This window comes from Carassius carassius, chromosome 16, assembly GCF_963082965.1.
Source record: "Carassius carassius chromosome 16, fCarCar2.1, whole genome shotgun sequence".
NCBI lineage: Eukaryota > Metazoa > Chordata > Actinopteri > Cypriniformes > Cyprinidae > Carassius > Carassius carassius.
The window spans coordinates 7,078,283-7,095,528 of record NC_081770.1 but is presented as its reverse complement, the minus strand read 5'-3'; the positions used below and the strand labels follow the sequence as shown (position 1 = coordinate 7,095,528).

Sequence of the window (17,246 nt, the reverse complement as noted above, 5' to 3'; positions counted from 1 at the left end):
ACAGTAGTCAATGGTCGAGTTCACCCACGCGATCCTCCGATCATTGGTAACTAAGCAATTCAAGAGAACGCGCCTGAACTCGACAATCGACTACTGTGGACTTCGACCGAAAACAGGAAGTTTTTCAGGTATTTTCGCTGGCAGAATTAACATCAATTTTATTAATATCTTTCACATCTACTGCAGTCAGATTCACTGTGTTCACTCTAAATAAACTCACTCACATGGCTGTGCACTTGTAATGACACATCAAGGATGTTAAAGCAGGCTAAACGCAGGCGTGCCCCATTGAAGTCAAAAGGGTGCAAATTTTAAAAAGAGGATAACATGGTGTAGGAAACACCGATTTTTGTCGTTGTTCTCTGTACTGACAACACTTCAAATAAAAAAACGAGCTTAATGTTAAAATTGACCGGAGTTCTCCATTAAGGTTGCAGTGATTCGTTCCCAGTTAACGTTAGTTACCTTAACGTTACTGTCCACTGTTTCTTTAGGAAAATCAACAGAACTTTGACTGACATCGAAAAACATACTGCGCAACAACATGTAAGTGTTATCCGGTTCATGTCCTCTTGATCTTATTAGTGATAGTTACATTGTAAAAGTTATGTAGCTTATAAGATGATACTTATTACTAACTGTTTTACCTTTGCGATTAAAATATATTTGCAGCTCATATCTGTTGTGAACAACTTTGATGTGTGAATTTCCTATGTAATTGTATCGCATTTCTGTGTTGTTAAAGGGATAGTTCACTTTGAAATTAATTTTTGATATGTTTTAGCTTACCTTAAGGGCATCCAAGATGTAGGTGTCTTTGTTTCCACAGTATTTTCGATTTTGATATTTTTTGGTCAAACCGTTCTTGTCTGTCAGTCATATAATGCAGGTCTATGGTCACCACCTCAAAGAGCATGTACAGAGAAGTCCAAATTAAACATGATTTAATGACTCGTAAATGTAAGTACACATTGCTTAGACACAAAACGAGCGGTTTGTGTGAGAAAACGAACAGTATTTATATAATTTTACCTCTTTTAACCACAGCCACGTCCAAGTACTCTGAGGGCACAGGCGCTTCTGTCTGTGCAAGCCCCGGAAGTGATCTCTCACGCGTGTACTCGTGTCTATCTAATAATTTGTTGATTTGTATCCTTCCTAGGAAAGTGATGAAGATTCACAAAGAGAAGAGCAGAGTGCAGAACCTTTCACATTGGCACAGGTGAGACAAAACTACAGTATTCTCTCTCTTTATTTATATGTATCTCTCTCTATCACTCTGTCAATCTATCTATCCAACAAGTTGTTGATTTGTGTCCTTCATAGGAAAGTGATGAAGATGCCCAAGGAGAAGGGCAGAGTGGAGAACCTTTCACATTGGCACAGGTGAGACAAAACTACAGTATTATGTCTCTCTATTAATATGTATCTCTCTCTATCACTCTGTCAATCTATCTATCCAACAAGTTGTTGATTTGTGTCCTTCATAGGAAAGTGATGAAGATGCCCAAGGAGAAGGGCAGAGTGGAGAACCTTTCACATTGGAGCAGGTGAGAAAAAACTACAGTATTCTGTCTCTTGCTCTCTCTCTCTCACTCTATCTATCTAACAAGTTGTTGATTTGTGTCCTTCCTAGGAAAGTGATGAAGATGCCCAAAGAGAAGAGCAGAGAGCAGAACCTTTCACATTGGAGCAGGTGAGAAAAAACTACAGTAAACACATTTATGAAGATAATTACATAATTTGATATGACATTAAATAATCACGAGACAAACAATGCTATGACAAAATGCACAGATTATCTCTGCAGCTCATGGAAGTCGCTTTGGATAAAAGCATCTGCTAAATGATTAAATGTAATGTAATGTAATGTAAATGTATGTAATAATAATAATAGTAATAATAATAATAATAATCATAACTTTATTTGTATAGCACTTTTCAAAAACAAGTTACAAAGTGCTGTACAGTGAAACAAACATGATCCATACTTAAAAATGTAAATGAAAATGAAAAATCAACAATAAAATCAGAAAATACAATAAATAGTAGACGAACCAATACAGGGCCACATCACTGATACCAACATAGTTTTTCAGACGGCTAATTAACAAATCATGGTCCACAGTGTCAAAAGCTGAGCTGAGGTCAAGAATAATTAAAATAGAGAACATTCCTGAGTCAGCTGCACGTAGTAAATCATTGGTGACCTTGATCAGAGCAGTCTCAGTACTATGCAGGGAACGGAAACCTGATTGAAATTTTTCAAAAATGTCATTATTGTTCAAAAAGGAGATTAACTGAGTTGAAACGATTTTTTCTAAAGTTTTAAATAAAAACGGCAGCTTTGAAATGGGTCTAAAATTATTTAATACAGAGGCATCTAAAAAGGGCTTTAGATGTGTAAAGACACTGTCTGTCTTTCCTCTTTTTGTTTGTTTCTTGCATGTGTTGTGACTTCCATTACATTTTAGTAGTACAGTACAGTAGAGTACAGTAGAGAAAAACAAGGTTACCTTTATGGTAAAGCAGAACCTTATAAGTTTTAATATGGTGCTTCTTTTTCTGTAATTTTAGGAAAATGCCCCTCAAGAAATACGTGATGATATCCACTCTCATGGACTAACGGAAGGGCAAAGTTGCATCTCTATTTTCTCCTTTGCATTGAGACACAACACTACTGGTGTATTGATGGAAGACCTGCTGAAACTTCTAAAGTTACATTCTGCTGGGACAAATGCAGTACCATCAAGCAAGTATTTTTTGGAGAAACCATTAGCTGGTATTATAGATCAATTAAAACGCCATCATTACTGCAGAGTATGTACTAAGTACCTTGGCACTTTACAATCACAAGAAGAAACACTTACATGTGTGTCATGTTCCTCGTCCATAACAGTAAAAGACAGTTTACAGGAAGGACATTTCTTTATCAGTATTCCATTAAAGGATCAACTGAAGGATGTTCTTGAGAATCAAGGTATGCACGATCTCTGTTTTCGTCCTGATGATAGTAGTAGGCATGTAATAAGTGATATATGTGATGGCACCTTATATCAGACCTTGAAATCTAACAGTGAAGAGGATTTCCTCTCCCTTACATTTAATTGTGATGGTGTACCAGTCTTTCAGTCCTCTAAATTGAGTATTTGGCCTATACTGTGTTGTGTTAATGAGATACCCCCTGAGAGTAGAGATAAGCATGTGCTTTTATGTGCTTTATGGTTTGGAGCAAAAAAGCCAGACATGACCTGCTACTTCCAACCATTTGTAGAGGAATGTGCCAATCTTTCACAAGCTGGCTTTGAGTGGCAACATCCTAGTGATCAGTCATGGAGACACGTGAAGGTGCACCCATTGTGCTGTGTGTGTGATGCAGTAGCAAGGCCATTACTACAAAATTTTAAGCAATTTAATGGTGAATATGGCTGCGGAGTCTGCCTTCACCCTGGGGTGCAGATGAGGAAAGGAAAAGGAAAGTCAAGGGTTTACACATGTGCAGATGAAAAACCAAGTGACAGAAATCATAAAACCACAGTAGAGATAGGACAAATTGCTGAAAGAGAAGGGACAACAATATTGGGCATAAAGGGCCCATCTGCCATTGTAGATTTACCAAACTTTGATGTAATCAATGGGATGGTCCCTGACTATATGCATTGTGTGTTGCTTGGTGTGTGCAGACAAATGGCAACTTTATGGATCGATTCAAAAAATTATTCTGAGCCATGGTACATTGGCACACAAACAGCTATCTTGGACAGACACCTCTTGTCTATAAAACCTCCAGGTATTGTTGCTCGAGTTCCAAGATCTCTGACTGAACGCAAATTCTGGAAAGCCCATGAGTGGCAACACTGGCTTCTGTACTATAGCTTGCCAGTTCTAAAAGGCATACTTCCACAGAAGTATCACTGTCATTGGGCATTACTGATAGAGGGCATAAGCATTCTGTTGGGATCTGAAATAAATACAGAACAGATAAATCATGCCCATGAGGCATTAGTGTACTTTGTTGGAGGTGTGCAGTCGCTGTATGGGGAAGAGCACATGACATTCAATGTTCATTCACTTCTGCATTTGAGCAAAAGTGTTGTGCATTGTGGTCCTTTGTGGGCGCACTCAGCCTTTATGTTTGAAGATTTCAATGGATACCTCCTGAAACAAGTAAAAAGTAGCCAAGCTGTACCACAACAAATATGCAAACGAGTTCTGTTTTCCCGAGCTTTTCCCCGTTTAGCAAAGCAATTTTTAACAAATGCACCTGCAGAAGTTACAGATTTCTGTAATGAAATGAGAACCGAAAAGCATCATGTCAAGAAGTTTGCGAAGTTCACTGAGGTAACTGCCCTTGGTCCACCAAATGTAAGATCAATGTCTGTTAGTGATCAAGCTGCCCTACACACAGTGAGAGAGGTTTCCCCAAACTCTGTGGTACATTACTACAAGAGAATTGCTGTAAATGGAGAGGTTGTTCATGGTCATACCTACAGCAAAACAAAACAAAGAAACAACTCTATTGTGCTTTTGAAGGATGGGAGTATTTTTAGAGTGTCCCACTTCATTGACATGGGTGATCAGTGTTTATATGCCATAGGAAACTATGGTAATTGCACAGTGCAGAAGTTAGCCAGAGGTTCTCTTATCAAAACTCCACTGAGCTACATGTCAACTGTCCTCTTTCCCACAGGCTTTCACAAAGCCATAAACACTGCTCAGGTAGTTAGACCATGTATGTATATTCAGTGTCCACAGTCCAGCTCAATTGTTTGTCGGCTACTTAAGACATATTACTGTAAATGAACTAAATGTGAAGATGGCCACTTATTCATTCAGGGTTGCTGAGCTGGAAAGTAACTAATTCCTTCTACTGTTACTGTAATCTAATGTGAGAATCTGTCAAAATTATAATGAAAAAGCACACAGCAGTGTGAAAAGTTTACTACAAAATGTAAATGTATTCTTCTTTAATACATCTTGCAATGCATGTCTTCAACATTTATGTATTTCATTGTAACATCCAAAAGGACACAAGTGCAAGGTATGGTTTCAAAACAATTATTAAAGTAGCATCTTAATGAACTTAGCTAATTTAAAAATATGTATTGCCACTTAAATTTAAAATGTAAATATGCAACTTGTATAATGTCATATACTAATTAAGTGCAAAATTAAATCTTTCTACGGCAAGAAATGAGTGACTGGGTCTTTTTTATTTTTACATGACAATTTTGAATATTTGCTGCATACACAAGAACTTGATAATCTAACTGTAAATAAAAAATAATTTTGACTATTTTATTGGATAGAATTACTCATAAAATCTTAAATAACAACAAATATAACCCATGTAATCATTTTTGAAAAAATTCACTAATTGAGATTGAAGAAAGTGTGATCTAAAAACCTGATACAATGCTGGTGTCATAAAATCTTAGAAATGCCATAAATTATTTTTGGTAATCTCATCATGTGCTTTTCCATGTACTTTAATGTCCCATATATGTGAAATCTTACATATGTCTATTGTCTTGTAAGGTTTTCATACAATATACAAAGATTTTGGTTTCACTAATGATTGCACAACTCATATAACTTTGATGTTACATGTATCTACTAAGAATATTGTATGTGGATTTAGTGTCATATATAGTAATTATAAGTTCCCAAATTATATTAAATCTCATATTACACAATTTTACTAAGGATTTTGTGTCTTGTTTGACTGTTGTATATATTACTTACAAATTTCAGATAAAAGATATAAACATTTAGTAAAATTTATCTATATCTTTTCCATATGGGAAATGTGCTTTTTGTGGGATAATAGATGCAGTTGAACATGTAATATTAAAAATGTCAGAAATATAATATAGAGATAATTAAAGTGATAAAGAAATTAAAAGGTAATCATAAAGAAAAAGAAGATATATTGGATATTGGGATTAATAAAAGGTATCAATGAAAGAATAGTAATGAAATATATAGTAGAATCAGGATTAAACAAACAAATTTGATAGTTAATTAAATAAATAAAGCAAAGGAATAGGCGAACACAAAAGCTGGGTTTTTTTTTTTTTTGTCATGGGAGCTGAACACACAGCAGCCAGAAATAGAGCTTGGGTGAACCTGAAATAAAATTAACAATAAAATAAAACATGAATAGAGACGTGACAAAAATTCATAAAAAGAAGAATGTCAGAAACAAATAAGGCTGGATCTCAACATGCATTCTTCAGTGATCTTGCATCCTTGTGTTCTTGCTTTATGTCAAAGTACATATGTAAGCACCTTCCAAAAAGTTACTTTACACGTAAAGTAGTCACCTTTTTTCCAGGAAATCAAACCAGCATTAGAAACTTTCACTCTTCTGTAACTTACATCTCAGCACCTCACGAACACGAACTTGACACTAAACCTGACAAAAACACTTTCTAAATTTCTAAATGTGTTCACCGCCAATCATATTTTGGGTAAAATTATCAGCAAAAAATGTTTTCCAGTGTATCAGGAAAAGCAATCCAACTTACCGTCTCGGTCACTCGAAGAAAAAATGGCATTGTCGCTTCTCGAGTCAGCAGTAGGGATGGGTATCGTTAAGGTTTTAACGGTATTACTACTCTTACCGATACTGCTTAACGGTCCAGAACTTTAACGGTATTCTTATCGGTACTTTGTGTTGTGTTACTTTGTGTTGTGTTAGGCAGTCGAAAACTTTGCATTTCTCTGTCAGCACATAATGCACTTTTGAAAGATGCTTTGACAGATTGCTTGTGTTTCCGCCCTTACATACAAAAATGTTGTTGCACTTATGACAACCAGCGTTGTCTGCATCAACTCTAGTGAAGTATAACCACACTTTGGAACGTTTTGCTGTCTCCATCATCGTCACTCTTTGTATTAAGCAGGAGTTTTCGTACTGTAAGGGGCCGTTCACATATCGCGTCTAAAAACGCGTGGAAAACTCTTCCCCCAAAGCCTTCAGGCACTTGCATTGCTATGCACCCATGACCTGCGCTCACCATGAAGACACGGAAATTTCAGCAATGGATAAATGGATTTGCAGCACTAAAAACTGCTGGCAGTAGCACTGCTACTAAATTAATTTAAAAATCCACATACAGCTATCAGCTGTTCCTTCATCTTGGCTGAGCTTTCAACGTTGTTACGGAAAAGGTGAGGAAGCTACATGACCTGCGGTGCGCTTGCGGCATTCTGAAAAGTTGAGATGTTTTTAACTCGATGCGGTGTGGATCATTCACCATCAAAGTTCAATTCCAATGGTGCATTCCAAAAGGGATATATCATCCTCTGAAGGGCATTCCAAACCAAAGTAATCAAAACTGGCTACTTCAAAAGACCCTTCGGAATGAAGGATTTCGAAGGGTACAACAGATGGATACTTCAGACTCTCATGAGCCTTTGCGCAGATTCTTTGCATGATGACGGCACCTCCGTTTGAGCACGTGAGGATGACGCAGAAGGGCACTTTCAAGAAAGTTGTTTGGTCCCCTACACCCTTCAACCCTTCAAAGCTCTCAATCTGGTGGATAAACCCTTTGAGGGATTAGAGCATACCAGGCTCGTTCTCAAGACCCACAAGTACAGAGTACTCATGAAATTGCCCAGATGTGTCCTTGATATCAAGAATGCAACAAGTGCATACCTGAGAGAATAGAGCCGTTAGAAATTCCATAAGACGCTGTGGGTGGCCGCTGTATGGAAGTCTGCAAGCTTTAAAGTCAGAGTGAACTGGAAGTTGCTGCCGACTTTATTTCTGTTACGGTAATCAGGGACAGGAGACTGGAATATCAGGAGAACACGGTTTATTGAGGCACAAGCAGAGGAGCAGGTAGTGAATGGTAAGCAATGGTTGAGGATATGGTGCTGGAGGTTGGAGTGACGAGTTGATCCGGAGGGTAGTAACACCAGGTGATGGAGGCAGATGACACACACACACACACACGATGGAGACAGGAAGAAGCTGGAGATCGCTGGAGAGAGGTAACCAGGGTAAATGGTTAGTACTTTAGAGTATGCAGGTCGGTACTGACCTAGTTGCGAATGTGACCGGACGGTGACTGAGTGTGTGTGTGTGTGTGTGTTTGACTTTTCTAGGAGGGGTTGATTGCAGGTGAATGAGGAGCAGGTGGGTGTGATTAGTATTCCATTGAGGGTGTGCGCTGAGATTGGTTGGTGTTTTGAGCCTGGCGTGTCTGTTACAATTTCAGTGTAGTGACGTATTTCCAGCTATAACTTAATATTGAAAAGACATGGTTTTATGTTTGCGATCCTCCTTTCTATCTCTCACTCATAGCAATCTAAGGTTGGAGGGGTGTGTTTAAGGATATTCAGCCCAATCCGTTAAACTGACGTCATCAGAAGAGGAATGCCATTCCAGAGTGCAAGTAAATGTTCAGATTTTGATTAAGGACTATGAAGACAATCTTTTATTTTTCAATTGATTCACTTGCATGGATTTTACATCAAAACTAGCAATGTGCGCTAGTAAAGTAAATAAAGTCAATTTTAATTTAATGTAGACTTTGCCATATGGTGTAAATTAGGGATAGGCAACTCCGGTCCTGGAGGGCCAATATCCGGCAGAGTTTAGCTCCAACCCCAATTAAACACACCTGAACTAAGGCAATCAGTGTTTTCGGGATTACTAGATAGATACAGGCAGGTGAGTTTTTATGAGGGCTGAAGCTAAACTCTGCAGGATAGTGCCCCTCCAGGACCGGAGTTGCCTATCCCTGGTGTAAATGCATGAATGCAAAAATGAAACCTAATTTTAAAAATACATTTTCAGTCACTTCATTAATGATTAATTGCCATTTTCTCTCTTTTTTTCAGTTTACTAAATTATGACTTAATGAATTATCATTTAAATTAAAAAAAAATCCGTTGTTTTTAATCTTACAATTTGCGCGGTGGGCTGTACCATTAGGACGGGGGTGTGGTCGCATACTGTTTCACAAATGCTTAACGTGGCTTAATATATCCTACTAAAAATGTGACACTGGAGGACACACCTTATTAATAATAAACATACAGGCTTATATTTACAGAGAAGCAGAATAACCCAGAACATAAAAGTAAATTGGACTAAATTGCACGTTAAGTATTTTGTGCCCCACTGAAAACCTAAAGAAAATATGTGGCTCACTGGATGAAGACAGTGGTTTAAGTTAAAAAGCCCAAATTCTGTATATTTATTAATACAATATATTAATAATGTAGCCTATGTTACAGGAAAGCAGATGAGAATATGAACACGCTGTTATCCTGCCTTTATTTTAATGGAAGAAGACGGTGTAAATGTATGGCCAAATTTGGTATACACCTTATTAATGTTGCAAACTATATTGCCTAGCCTACTGGGAAGCAGATGTGACCAGAATATGAAGGCATGTTTATGAATAAATCTTTAGCCTACGTCTCTGATGGTTATGTGTGTGTGTGTGTGTGTGTGTGTGTGTATAGAATAGTTTTCTAAGGGAGGAAATTGCTTCATGTGAAACTTTGCACATTGCATTTATATTCTGACATTTAACATGCAATTTAACACAATTTGCTTCCATATTCTGGGCTATTCTGATTGTCTCTTAATACTGTAGTAGCCTATATGTTTATTATTAATAAGGTGTGTCCTTCAATGTCACTTTTTTAGTAGGATACATTAAGACACAATTTCACCATATGGTCTGAAAACTGAATTGTGAAGTGTTACACAGACTGTGAAACAATTACCAAGAAGAAGAATCAAAGGGAAATCATGCATTTGTGGTTTCCCCCCTCCGCTGAAACAGGAAAAAGAAACTAGGCTAACCATTACAGCAAAGCAAAACAACTGCTCTGTATCTGCAAGAGACTATCTGTAAGACATCAGCAGTTAAAATGATGAGAAGCGATACAGTGATCATTCTGTTCGCTTTTCTCATTTTTGGTAAGACATCAATTTGTGTCTGTATTTTCAATCCTTCACGTTTTTCGAGATTAAAAATGACGCGTTTTCAACTCTTTTCACCAACATTTCAAAATATTGTCTTTTATCTTATTCAGGACTGTTTTAAACATCAGTATAATATATAAATAAAATGATTTTGCTCATTAACCTATGTAAATCCTCTTTATATATACATCGTGGATGATTATTTTTTGTTCTTCCTGTTTTGGACTGCAGAAATGGCGGACAAAAGCAACACAGTTTCTTTAAAATGCTTGTGATCGCTTAACTCTTGTTAAAGCTGCAAGTAGGCCTATATCTGTCAATTCTTAATCGGTGTTCAAATGAAACATGTAGTTCAGTGAATGTGGTATAATTAATTGTGAATTTGTCATTTGCCAATTCAAATGCACCACGAATATAAATAAAAATGGATCGCTTTTGTGGCCTACACTAATATCGGCCTATTGCTGTATCAAAAAAATTCTAAACACATACAGCATAATTTATTATTATTATTATTTTTTTATTTTATATATATATATATATATATATATACAAGCACTATAGGCAAAACCATTGATATTTATCTATGTATTTATTATTATTTATGTGCACTGGTTGATTTCGAAATTTAGGCTAATTAGCTTCTATGCCTTGTCTTGTTATTACACCTATACAGCAATATGTAGCATCTATATTTTTATTACAATACAGTACAGTACATAAGTTAAGAGGCTGTTTTCTCAAAATGATTTTTTTTTTCTTGTTCTCTCATGTATTGAGTCAGAGATCTCCACTTAAGCAGCAATTACATACACCAAATTTTACAGCTAAGAATCCTCCATTTTTAAAAGAAGAAGAAAAAAAAAGAGTTCATGCAATGTTAAGATTTCTGTTCTGGAAATTTTAAATATTTAAATTAGTGTACATTAAAAAAGTAAAGAAATAGTGATTGAATATTAATTAGAATAATAATTTACTAATTTGCATATTCAAACATAACATAGCATATTTAAAATATGATAATGACCAATCATATCTATCTACCTATCTATCTATCTATCTATCTATCTATCTATCTATCTATCTATCTATCTATCTATCTATCTATCTATCTATCTATCTATCTATCTATCTATCTGTATGTATGTATGTATGCTTTATTTAGTTAATACCATTTTTTAGATATGAGGTTGTCCCCAAAAGAAGGTTTTAGGATTTGTCAACATTTTCTCAACATTTTGTTAATATTTTTATTTGTGGGTCCTTTCTTTTTGTTTTGTTGTTGTTTATGCATTATTATATATTATGCTGATTATTACATTATATTTCTATGCATTTGGTCAACAAAATATAGGTGCAATGTGTAGATGACTGCACACACACACTAGTAACTGCTAATTTGTGTTTGCAGGGATGTTATGTCACACTGATGCAGTGATGTCAGTATCAGTGCTGGAGGGAGATCCTCACTTTCTAAGCACTGATGTTTGTAAACAACAGCATGACACAATGCGCTGGTATTTTAATGACATTCTCATAGCTCTGATCAATAATCCCATCACGAGCTGTTTATATGATGGTCCTGACGGGAGATTCAGAGACAGACTGGAGGTGGACTATGAGACTGGATCTCTGAACATCACAAACATCACAACTCAACACACTGGACGTTATGAAGCAGAGATCATCAGAAGTGAGAGTTCAGGGAAAAGTGAAAGCTTGAACAGAAACCCCAAGTGTAACAGCACAAAAATTTACAGAAAAAACATTAACCCTGAAGACATCATAAAATCATTCAGTCTGACTGTCACTGGTGAGTCATTTAATCTCATTTACCCTGAAATAACAGATTGTTTATTTTAGTCTGTTTGAACCATGAACTTCAGACCTGTTTATTGTCTTTTCTCGTATGTTATTGTTCATCTACATATCCTATTTATTGCACAAACTGGTTTCTTGCAGAAGAAAATAATGTAAAAAGAAATCAGTTTTCATTGCCAATGCCATGCTGTTAGTTTTGTTGCAACATTGAATAAAATAAGAATAAGATTATTCCCTTTGATCATAGTGAGGACAAATATTCCGTGAATACTCAATACAATATTATTTTAAATATAATATGAAAAATTGGTCATTTAAGACCCTTAAGACCCATTCTTAATGATAAAAGATCACTCTGACTAGAGATGTGTTTCTTCATCTTTATCAGCTGATACACTGCAGGAAGTTTATTTCCTGTTTTTACATAATGACATAATGACTTTTTACTTCTATATCAATTCTGGTGCTCTTTTGTGTTTAATTTTTATTTTCTTGTGTTTTCCAGCTTCTGATTTTGGCAAGAACAAGAATGAAGCCCAAATAGTACCAGAGGACGAAGAGAAGAAGATATGTATGTGTCATCCTCCTTTTTTCTTTGTCAAATGACACAAAGTATATTACAATGTAATCATAAATGTAGTTTGTTCTGAAGGTGGCGTTTTCCTTGTACTTCTGTCAGTCATGTTAAGTGTGTCAGCAATAACGTTACTATTATCATTATTTATACATTTATATTATACATTTTACTAGGCAAAGCAAGTTTATTTGTATAACATTTCTTACATAAGGTAATTCAAAGTGCTCTGCATAAGTGCTCTTTTTAAATCAATAACAGCTTAATGCTTAAAAAAACACTAAAAGGAAATATTTAAGAAAAAATATGAATTGAAGAAAGTTTTACATTAAAATGAATGCGAGGGACCTTAAAGGAGAAGAGGCTTAGCATAAACGGTATACTACAGAAACTGTGCTCAATCAGGGAATACACAGATAAAAAGATGTGTTTTCAATCTGGATCTAAGAGCACATCTGACGTCTTCTGGAAGCTGGTTTCATCTTAACATGTTTAAAATGAACTTGAAGTTATTAACTGGTTTGATCTTTGTGATCTGAGAGCTGTTGTTTTTAAACCATCTACAATATTTAATAATCTCTGTATGTTAATAGATAAATCATTTTTTGACATCTACACACTGGCCCTGTAAAGGTGTCCAGAGAATATTTATACAACAAATATGGCATAAACACACTGTCACAATAATGATGGTCTGTCTTTATCTGTTCCAGGTTCAGGTCCGTCTTCAGGCGCTGTAGCAGGAATTGTTGTTGGTGTTCTGCTGCTGGCTGCTGCTGTTGTTGGTCTGATCTATAAAAAAATAAAATAGTTTTTAATTGTATGTGATGATTTTTCTAAACAGACCAGAAAAACAAAGAAACGTCTGAGGATTAGGCAAGATACAGTAGTGCTCTATTGTAGTGTGTATTTATAGATTTGCTTTTGATTTCACCTGGACTGAAAAAAAACATCCCAATAAGAAAAACATTTAAAACTTGCTGATTTTCAGAGGCTGTAAATGGTAATGTTCATTTCTCGCTCTTTACTTTGTCGATATTTCTTACAGACACAGAATGATAAAAGTCTGAGAGGATTACAACAGCTTGGGCAAAAAAGAAACTCTTCTAAAAATACATAATAGGAAGAGAAGATTGTGTTTTGAGTAGGGGTGCTCTGATTTATTGGCAACCGATCGCTATTGGCAGATAAACATGTTAGGATGATTGATTGGCGCTCTATAAAAGGCTAATCTCAAACTGATGATGCTGTCGTGAGAGGTGTGGCACAAACATGCATTTATACTTTCACCTGGCTCTCGCTCGCTCATTCTGGTGAGTGTTTACATCCCTCCTCAAGCGCACGTGAGCTCAGCTTTACAGGAACTCGCTGAGCACATCACAGAGATAGAACAACAACACCCCGACTCTGTTTTAATCATTCTTGGGGACTTTAATAAAGCCAATCTCTCCCGTGAACTGCCAAAATACAGACAGCATGTTACATGTCCCACCAGAGACAGTAATATATTGGATCACTGTTACACAACAATAAAGGATGCATTTCACTCTGTTCCACGAGCAGCTTTGGGACGTTCTGATCACCTTCTGGTTCATCTTATACCGACCTACAGGCAGAAACTAAAATCAGCTAAACCTGTATTAAGGACTGTAAAAAGATGGACTAATGAAGCAGAGCAGGATTTACAATCTTGTATTGAACCTCACTGATTGGAGTGTTTTTGAAGCTGCTTCCACCGATCTGGATGAACTCACAGAGACCGTAACATCATATATCAGTTTCTGTGAGGATATGTGTATTCCTACCAAGACTCAACTAAATTACAACAATGACAAACCGTGGTTCACTGCAAAACTCAGACAGCTCCCTCAGGCCAAAGAAGATGCTTACAGGAAGGGGGACAATGTCTTGTATAAACAGGCTAAATACACACTGGAAAAGGAGATCAGAGTGGCAAAGAGGAATTATTCTGAAAAAATAAGGACTCAGTTCACTTCGAACGACTCAGCATCAGTGTGGAAAAGTCTAAAGAAGATCACCAATTACAAGACACCACCCCCCAGCACTGTGGAGAATCAACGACTGGCAGACGATCTGAACGAGTTTTACTGCAGGTTTGAAAGAACACCCATCACCTGCCCTGACCACCTCTCCACACAACCATTCACACCAATAACAACTCCTGCAACCAACCCTGAATGCCTCTCCAAACAACCGTTCACACCATTAACAGCTCCTGCAACCCATCCTGAACACCTCTCCAATCAAGCACTCTCACCATTCACACCTCCTGCATCCCCCCTCTCCCCCACACCTGCAATACAGATCAGCGAGGATGCGGTGCGCCAGGTCTTCAGGAAGCAGAAAAGGAAAAAAGCACCAGGCCCAGATTGTGTTACACCAGCCTGTCTGAAATCCTGTGCTGACCAGCTGGCCCCCATCTTAACAAAGATCTTCAACAGATCGCTGGAGCTGTGCGAAGTCCCTTCATGCTTAAAACGCTCCACCATCATCCCCATCCCCAAGAAACCCAAAATTAGAGGACTAAATGACTACAGGCCTGTGGCTTTAACATCCGTAGTCATGAAGTCATTTGAAAAACTGGTGCTGGCTCACCTGAAGGACATCACTGGACCCTTGCTGGATCCTCTTCAGTTTGCCTACAGAGCAAACAGGTCTGTGGACGATGCAGTAAACATTGGACTGCATTATGTTCTGCAACACCTAGACAGACCGGGGACCTATGTGAGGATCCTGTTTGTGGACTTCAGCTCGGCTTTTAACACGATCATGCCAAACCTCCTCATGCCCAAACTAACTCAGCTCTCCGTGATCACCGCCGTCTGTCAGTGGATCAACAGCTTCCTGACAGACAGGCAGCAGCTAGTGAGGCTGGGAAAATACACATCCAGCACCCGTACAATCAGCACCGGAGCTCCCCAGGGCTGCGTTCTCTCCCCACTGCTCTTCTCCCTGTACACTAACGATTGCACATCTAAGGACCCCTCTGTCAAGCTCCTGAAGTTTGCAGATGACACCACACTCATCGGCCTCATTCAGGACGGTGACGAGTCTGCTTACAGGCAGGAGGTTAAAGAGCTGGCTGTCTGGTGCACTCTCAACAACCTGGAGCTTAACACGCTCAAAACAGTGGAGATGATCGTGGACTTCAGGAGAAACCCCCCTGCACTCCCCGCACTCACCATCATGAACAGCACTGTGACTGCAGTGGAGTCATTCAGGTTCCTGGGCACCACTATCTCTCAGGACCTGAAGTGGGACATTCACATTGACTCCATTGTGAAAAAGGCCCAGCAGAGGTTGTACTTCCTTCGCCAGCTGAGGAAGTTTAACCTGCCACAGGATCTGCTGAAACAGTTCTACTCCACCATCATCGAATCCATCCTCTGCACTTCAGTAACTGTCTGGTTCAGCTCAGCTTCTAAATCTGACCTCAGAAGACTACAGAGGGTAGTCCGGACTGCTGAGCGAATCATCGGTACAACCCTCCCATCTATTCAAGAACTGTACTTATCCAGAGTGAGCAAAAGGGCTGTTAAAATCACTCTGGACTACTCACATCCAGCACACTCCCTCTTTGAACTGTTGCCATCTGGTCGACGCTACAGAGCACTGAGCACCAGAACGACCAGACACAGAACAGTTTCTTCCCTCAGGCAATCCATCTTATGAACAGCTGATACACACTGAACACACTGAACACACTACACTTTATATTTATATACACATACACTTAATTTATCTAACACACATACTTAGTATACACTTACATTTTGCACATAATATACATGTACATACATAACTGCATTTTTGTAATATACCTGCCTACAATTGTCAATTTGTATATTGTCATTCCTTATCTACTTATTTGTATTTTTATATTCTTTTATTATGTGTTTTATGTTCTGTCGCTGTCATTCTGTTGTACTGCGGAGCTTCTGTCACGAAAACAAATTCCTCGTATGTGTAAACATACCTAGCAATAAAGCTCATTCTTCTTCTTCTTCTTCTTATTCTTCTGCTTCGCTATCCTCCGCTGACTGCGCGCGCACCTTCCCAAACTGAAATTTTACATCAGATCATTTAATATGGTGTGCCACAGCCCGTTGATCAATAAGAAAACATATAATTTGTTTTTGTTGTTAGCTGAATACATTTGTATCCTAGCTTTTTTTTTTTGTTTTTTTTTTTTACAGTTACTTAACAATAAAGCAGATCAGCCCGCTGAAACGTTTATATGAATTCAAGATAGAGGAGAACATTTTTGATGACTGAAATTATGAACACATTATCATTATTTATTTTTCAATGGAATTCAGTATAATTAATTTTAAAAAGAAATATTGCCACATTGATGGCTCAGGAAGGTGTTACTGTTAAAAACAAAAAATAAAAACTATTTGAAAATTATATTTTATATAAAAAATTAAATTAAAAATTAAAAATACACAAGAACAATAACAAATTTCAAATAAAAGAGCAAACAATTAAAGTTATAATAAAATTAGTAAAATGCTAATGGAAGTTTTCAACTTGAGGAACTTTTGAGTAGTCTGTTACAACCAATATTAAATACTGATGCTGTTGTAACAAGTCTTGAGATGCATAAAGACAGTTTAATGTGTCTCTTCTTTGTTTGCTGTTTGTCCAGAACCTCAAAAAGAACTTGGTAAAGCCTGAACTTCACATGCGTCTTCTCTTCAGGGTCAACTTGTGACAACATGTCTGCAAGCACAGCATCAAATCTGTGGTCCTCATTGTCCTGTTGCCTTGCCATTTCGCTGATCAACTCTTTCAGTTTCATCCAATAATTTGGGGCCACACTAAAAAAAAAAAAAAAAAAAAACATTAAATATCAGGACGGGTATTCACAAA

General features: G+C 37.3%; 2 protein-coding genes across 2 annotated transcripts in view; both read left to right on the top strand.

The window, feature by feature from the left end:
• Positions 1–1,149: 1,149 nt before the first annotated feature.
• LOC132159325 (uncharacterized) lies at positions 1,150–8,864 on the top strand. The gene is made up of 4 exons (XM_059568839.1): positions 1,150–1,222; positions 1,327–1,386; positions 2,578–3,673; positions 8,857–8,864. The coding sequence occupies exons 3-4, from the start codon at positions 2,692–2,694 to the stop codon at positions 8,862–8,864; spliced, it is 990 nt and encodes a 329-aa protein (XP_059424822.1). The 5' UTR covers positions 1,150–1,222; positions 1,327–1,386; positions 2,578–2,691.
• Positions 8,865–9,823: 959 nt separating this feature from the next.
• Positions 9,824–17,246, top strand: part of LOC132160320 (uncharacterized) — a 219,821-nt gene continuing 212,398 nt past the window's right edge. The window contains exons 1-3 of the mRNA XM_059570088.1: positions 9,824–9,949; positions 11,367–11,768; positions 12,282–12,347. Of these exons, the coding sequence (XP_059426071.1) occupies positions 9,901–9,949; positions 11,367–11,768; positions 12,282–12,347 (517 nt within the window). The 5' untranslated portion in view covers positions 9,824–9,900. The remainder of the gene's footprint in view (positions 9,950–11,366; positions 11,769–12,281; positions 12,348–17,246) is intronic.

Coding starts and splice junctions, on each gene's coding strand:
- LOC132159325 (XM_059568839.1), top strand. CDS start 2,692: ATGGAAGACCTGCTGAAACTTCTAAAGTTACATTCTGCTGGGACAAAT.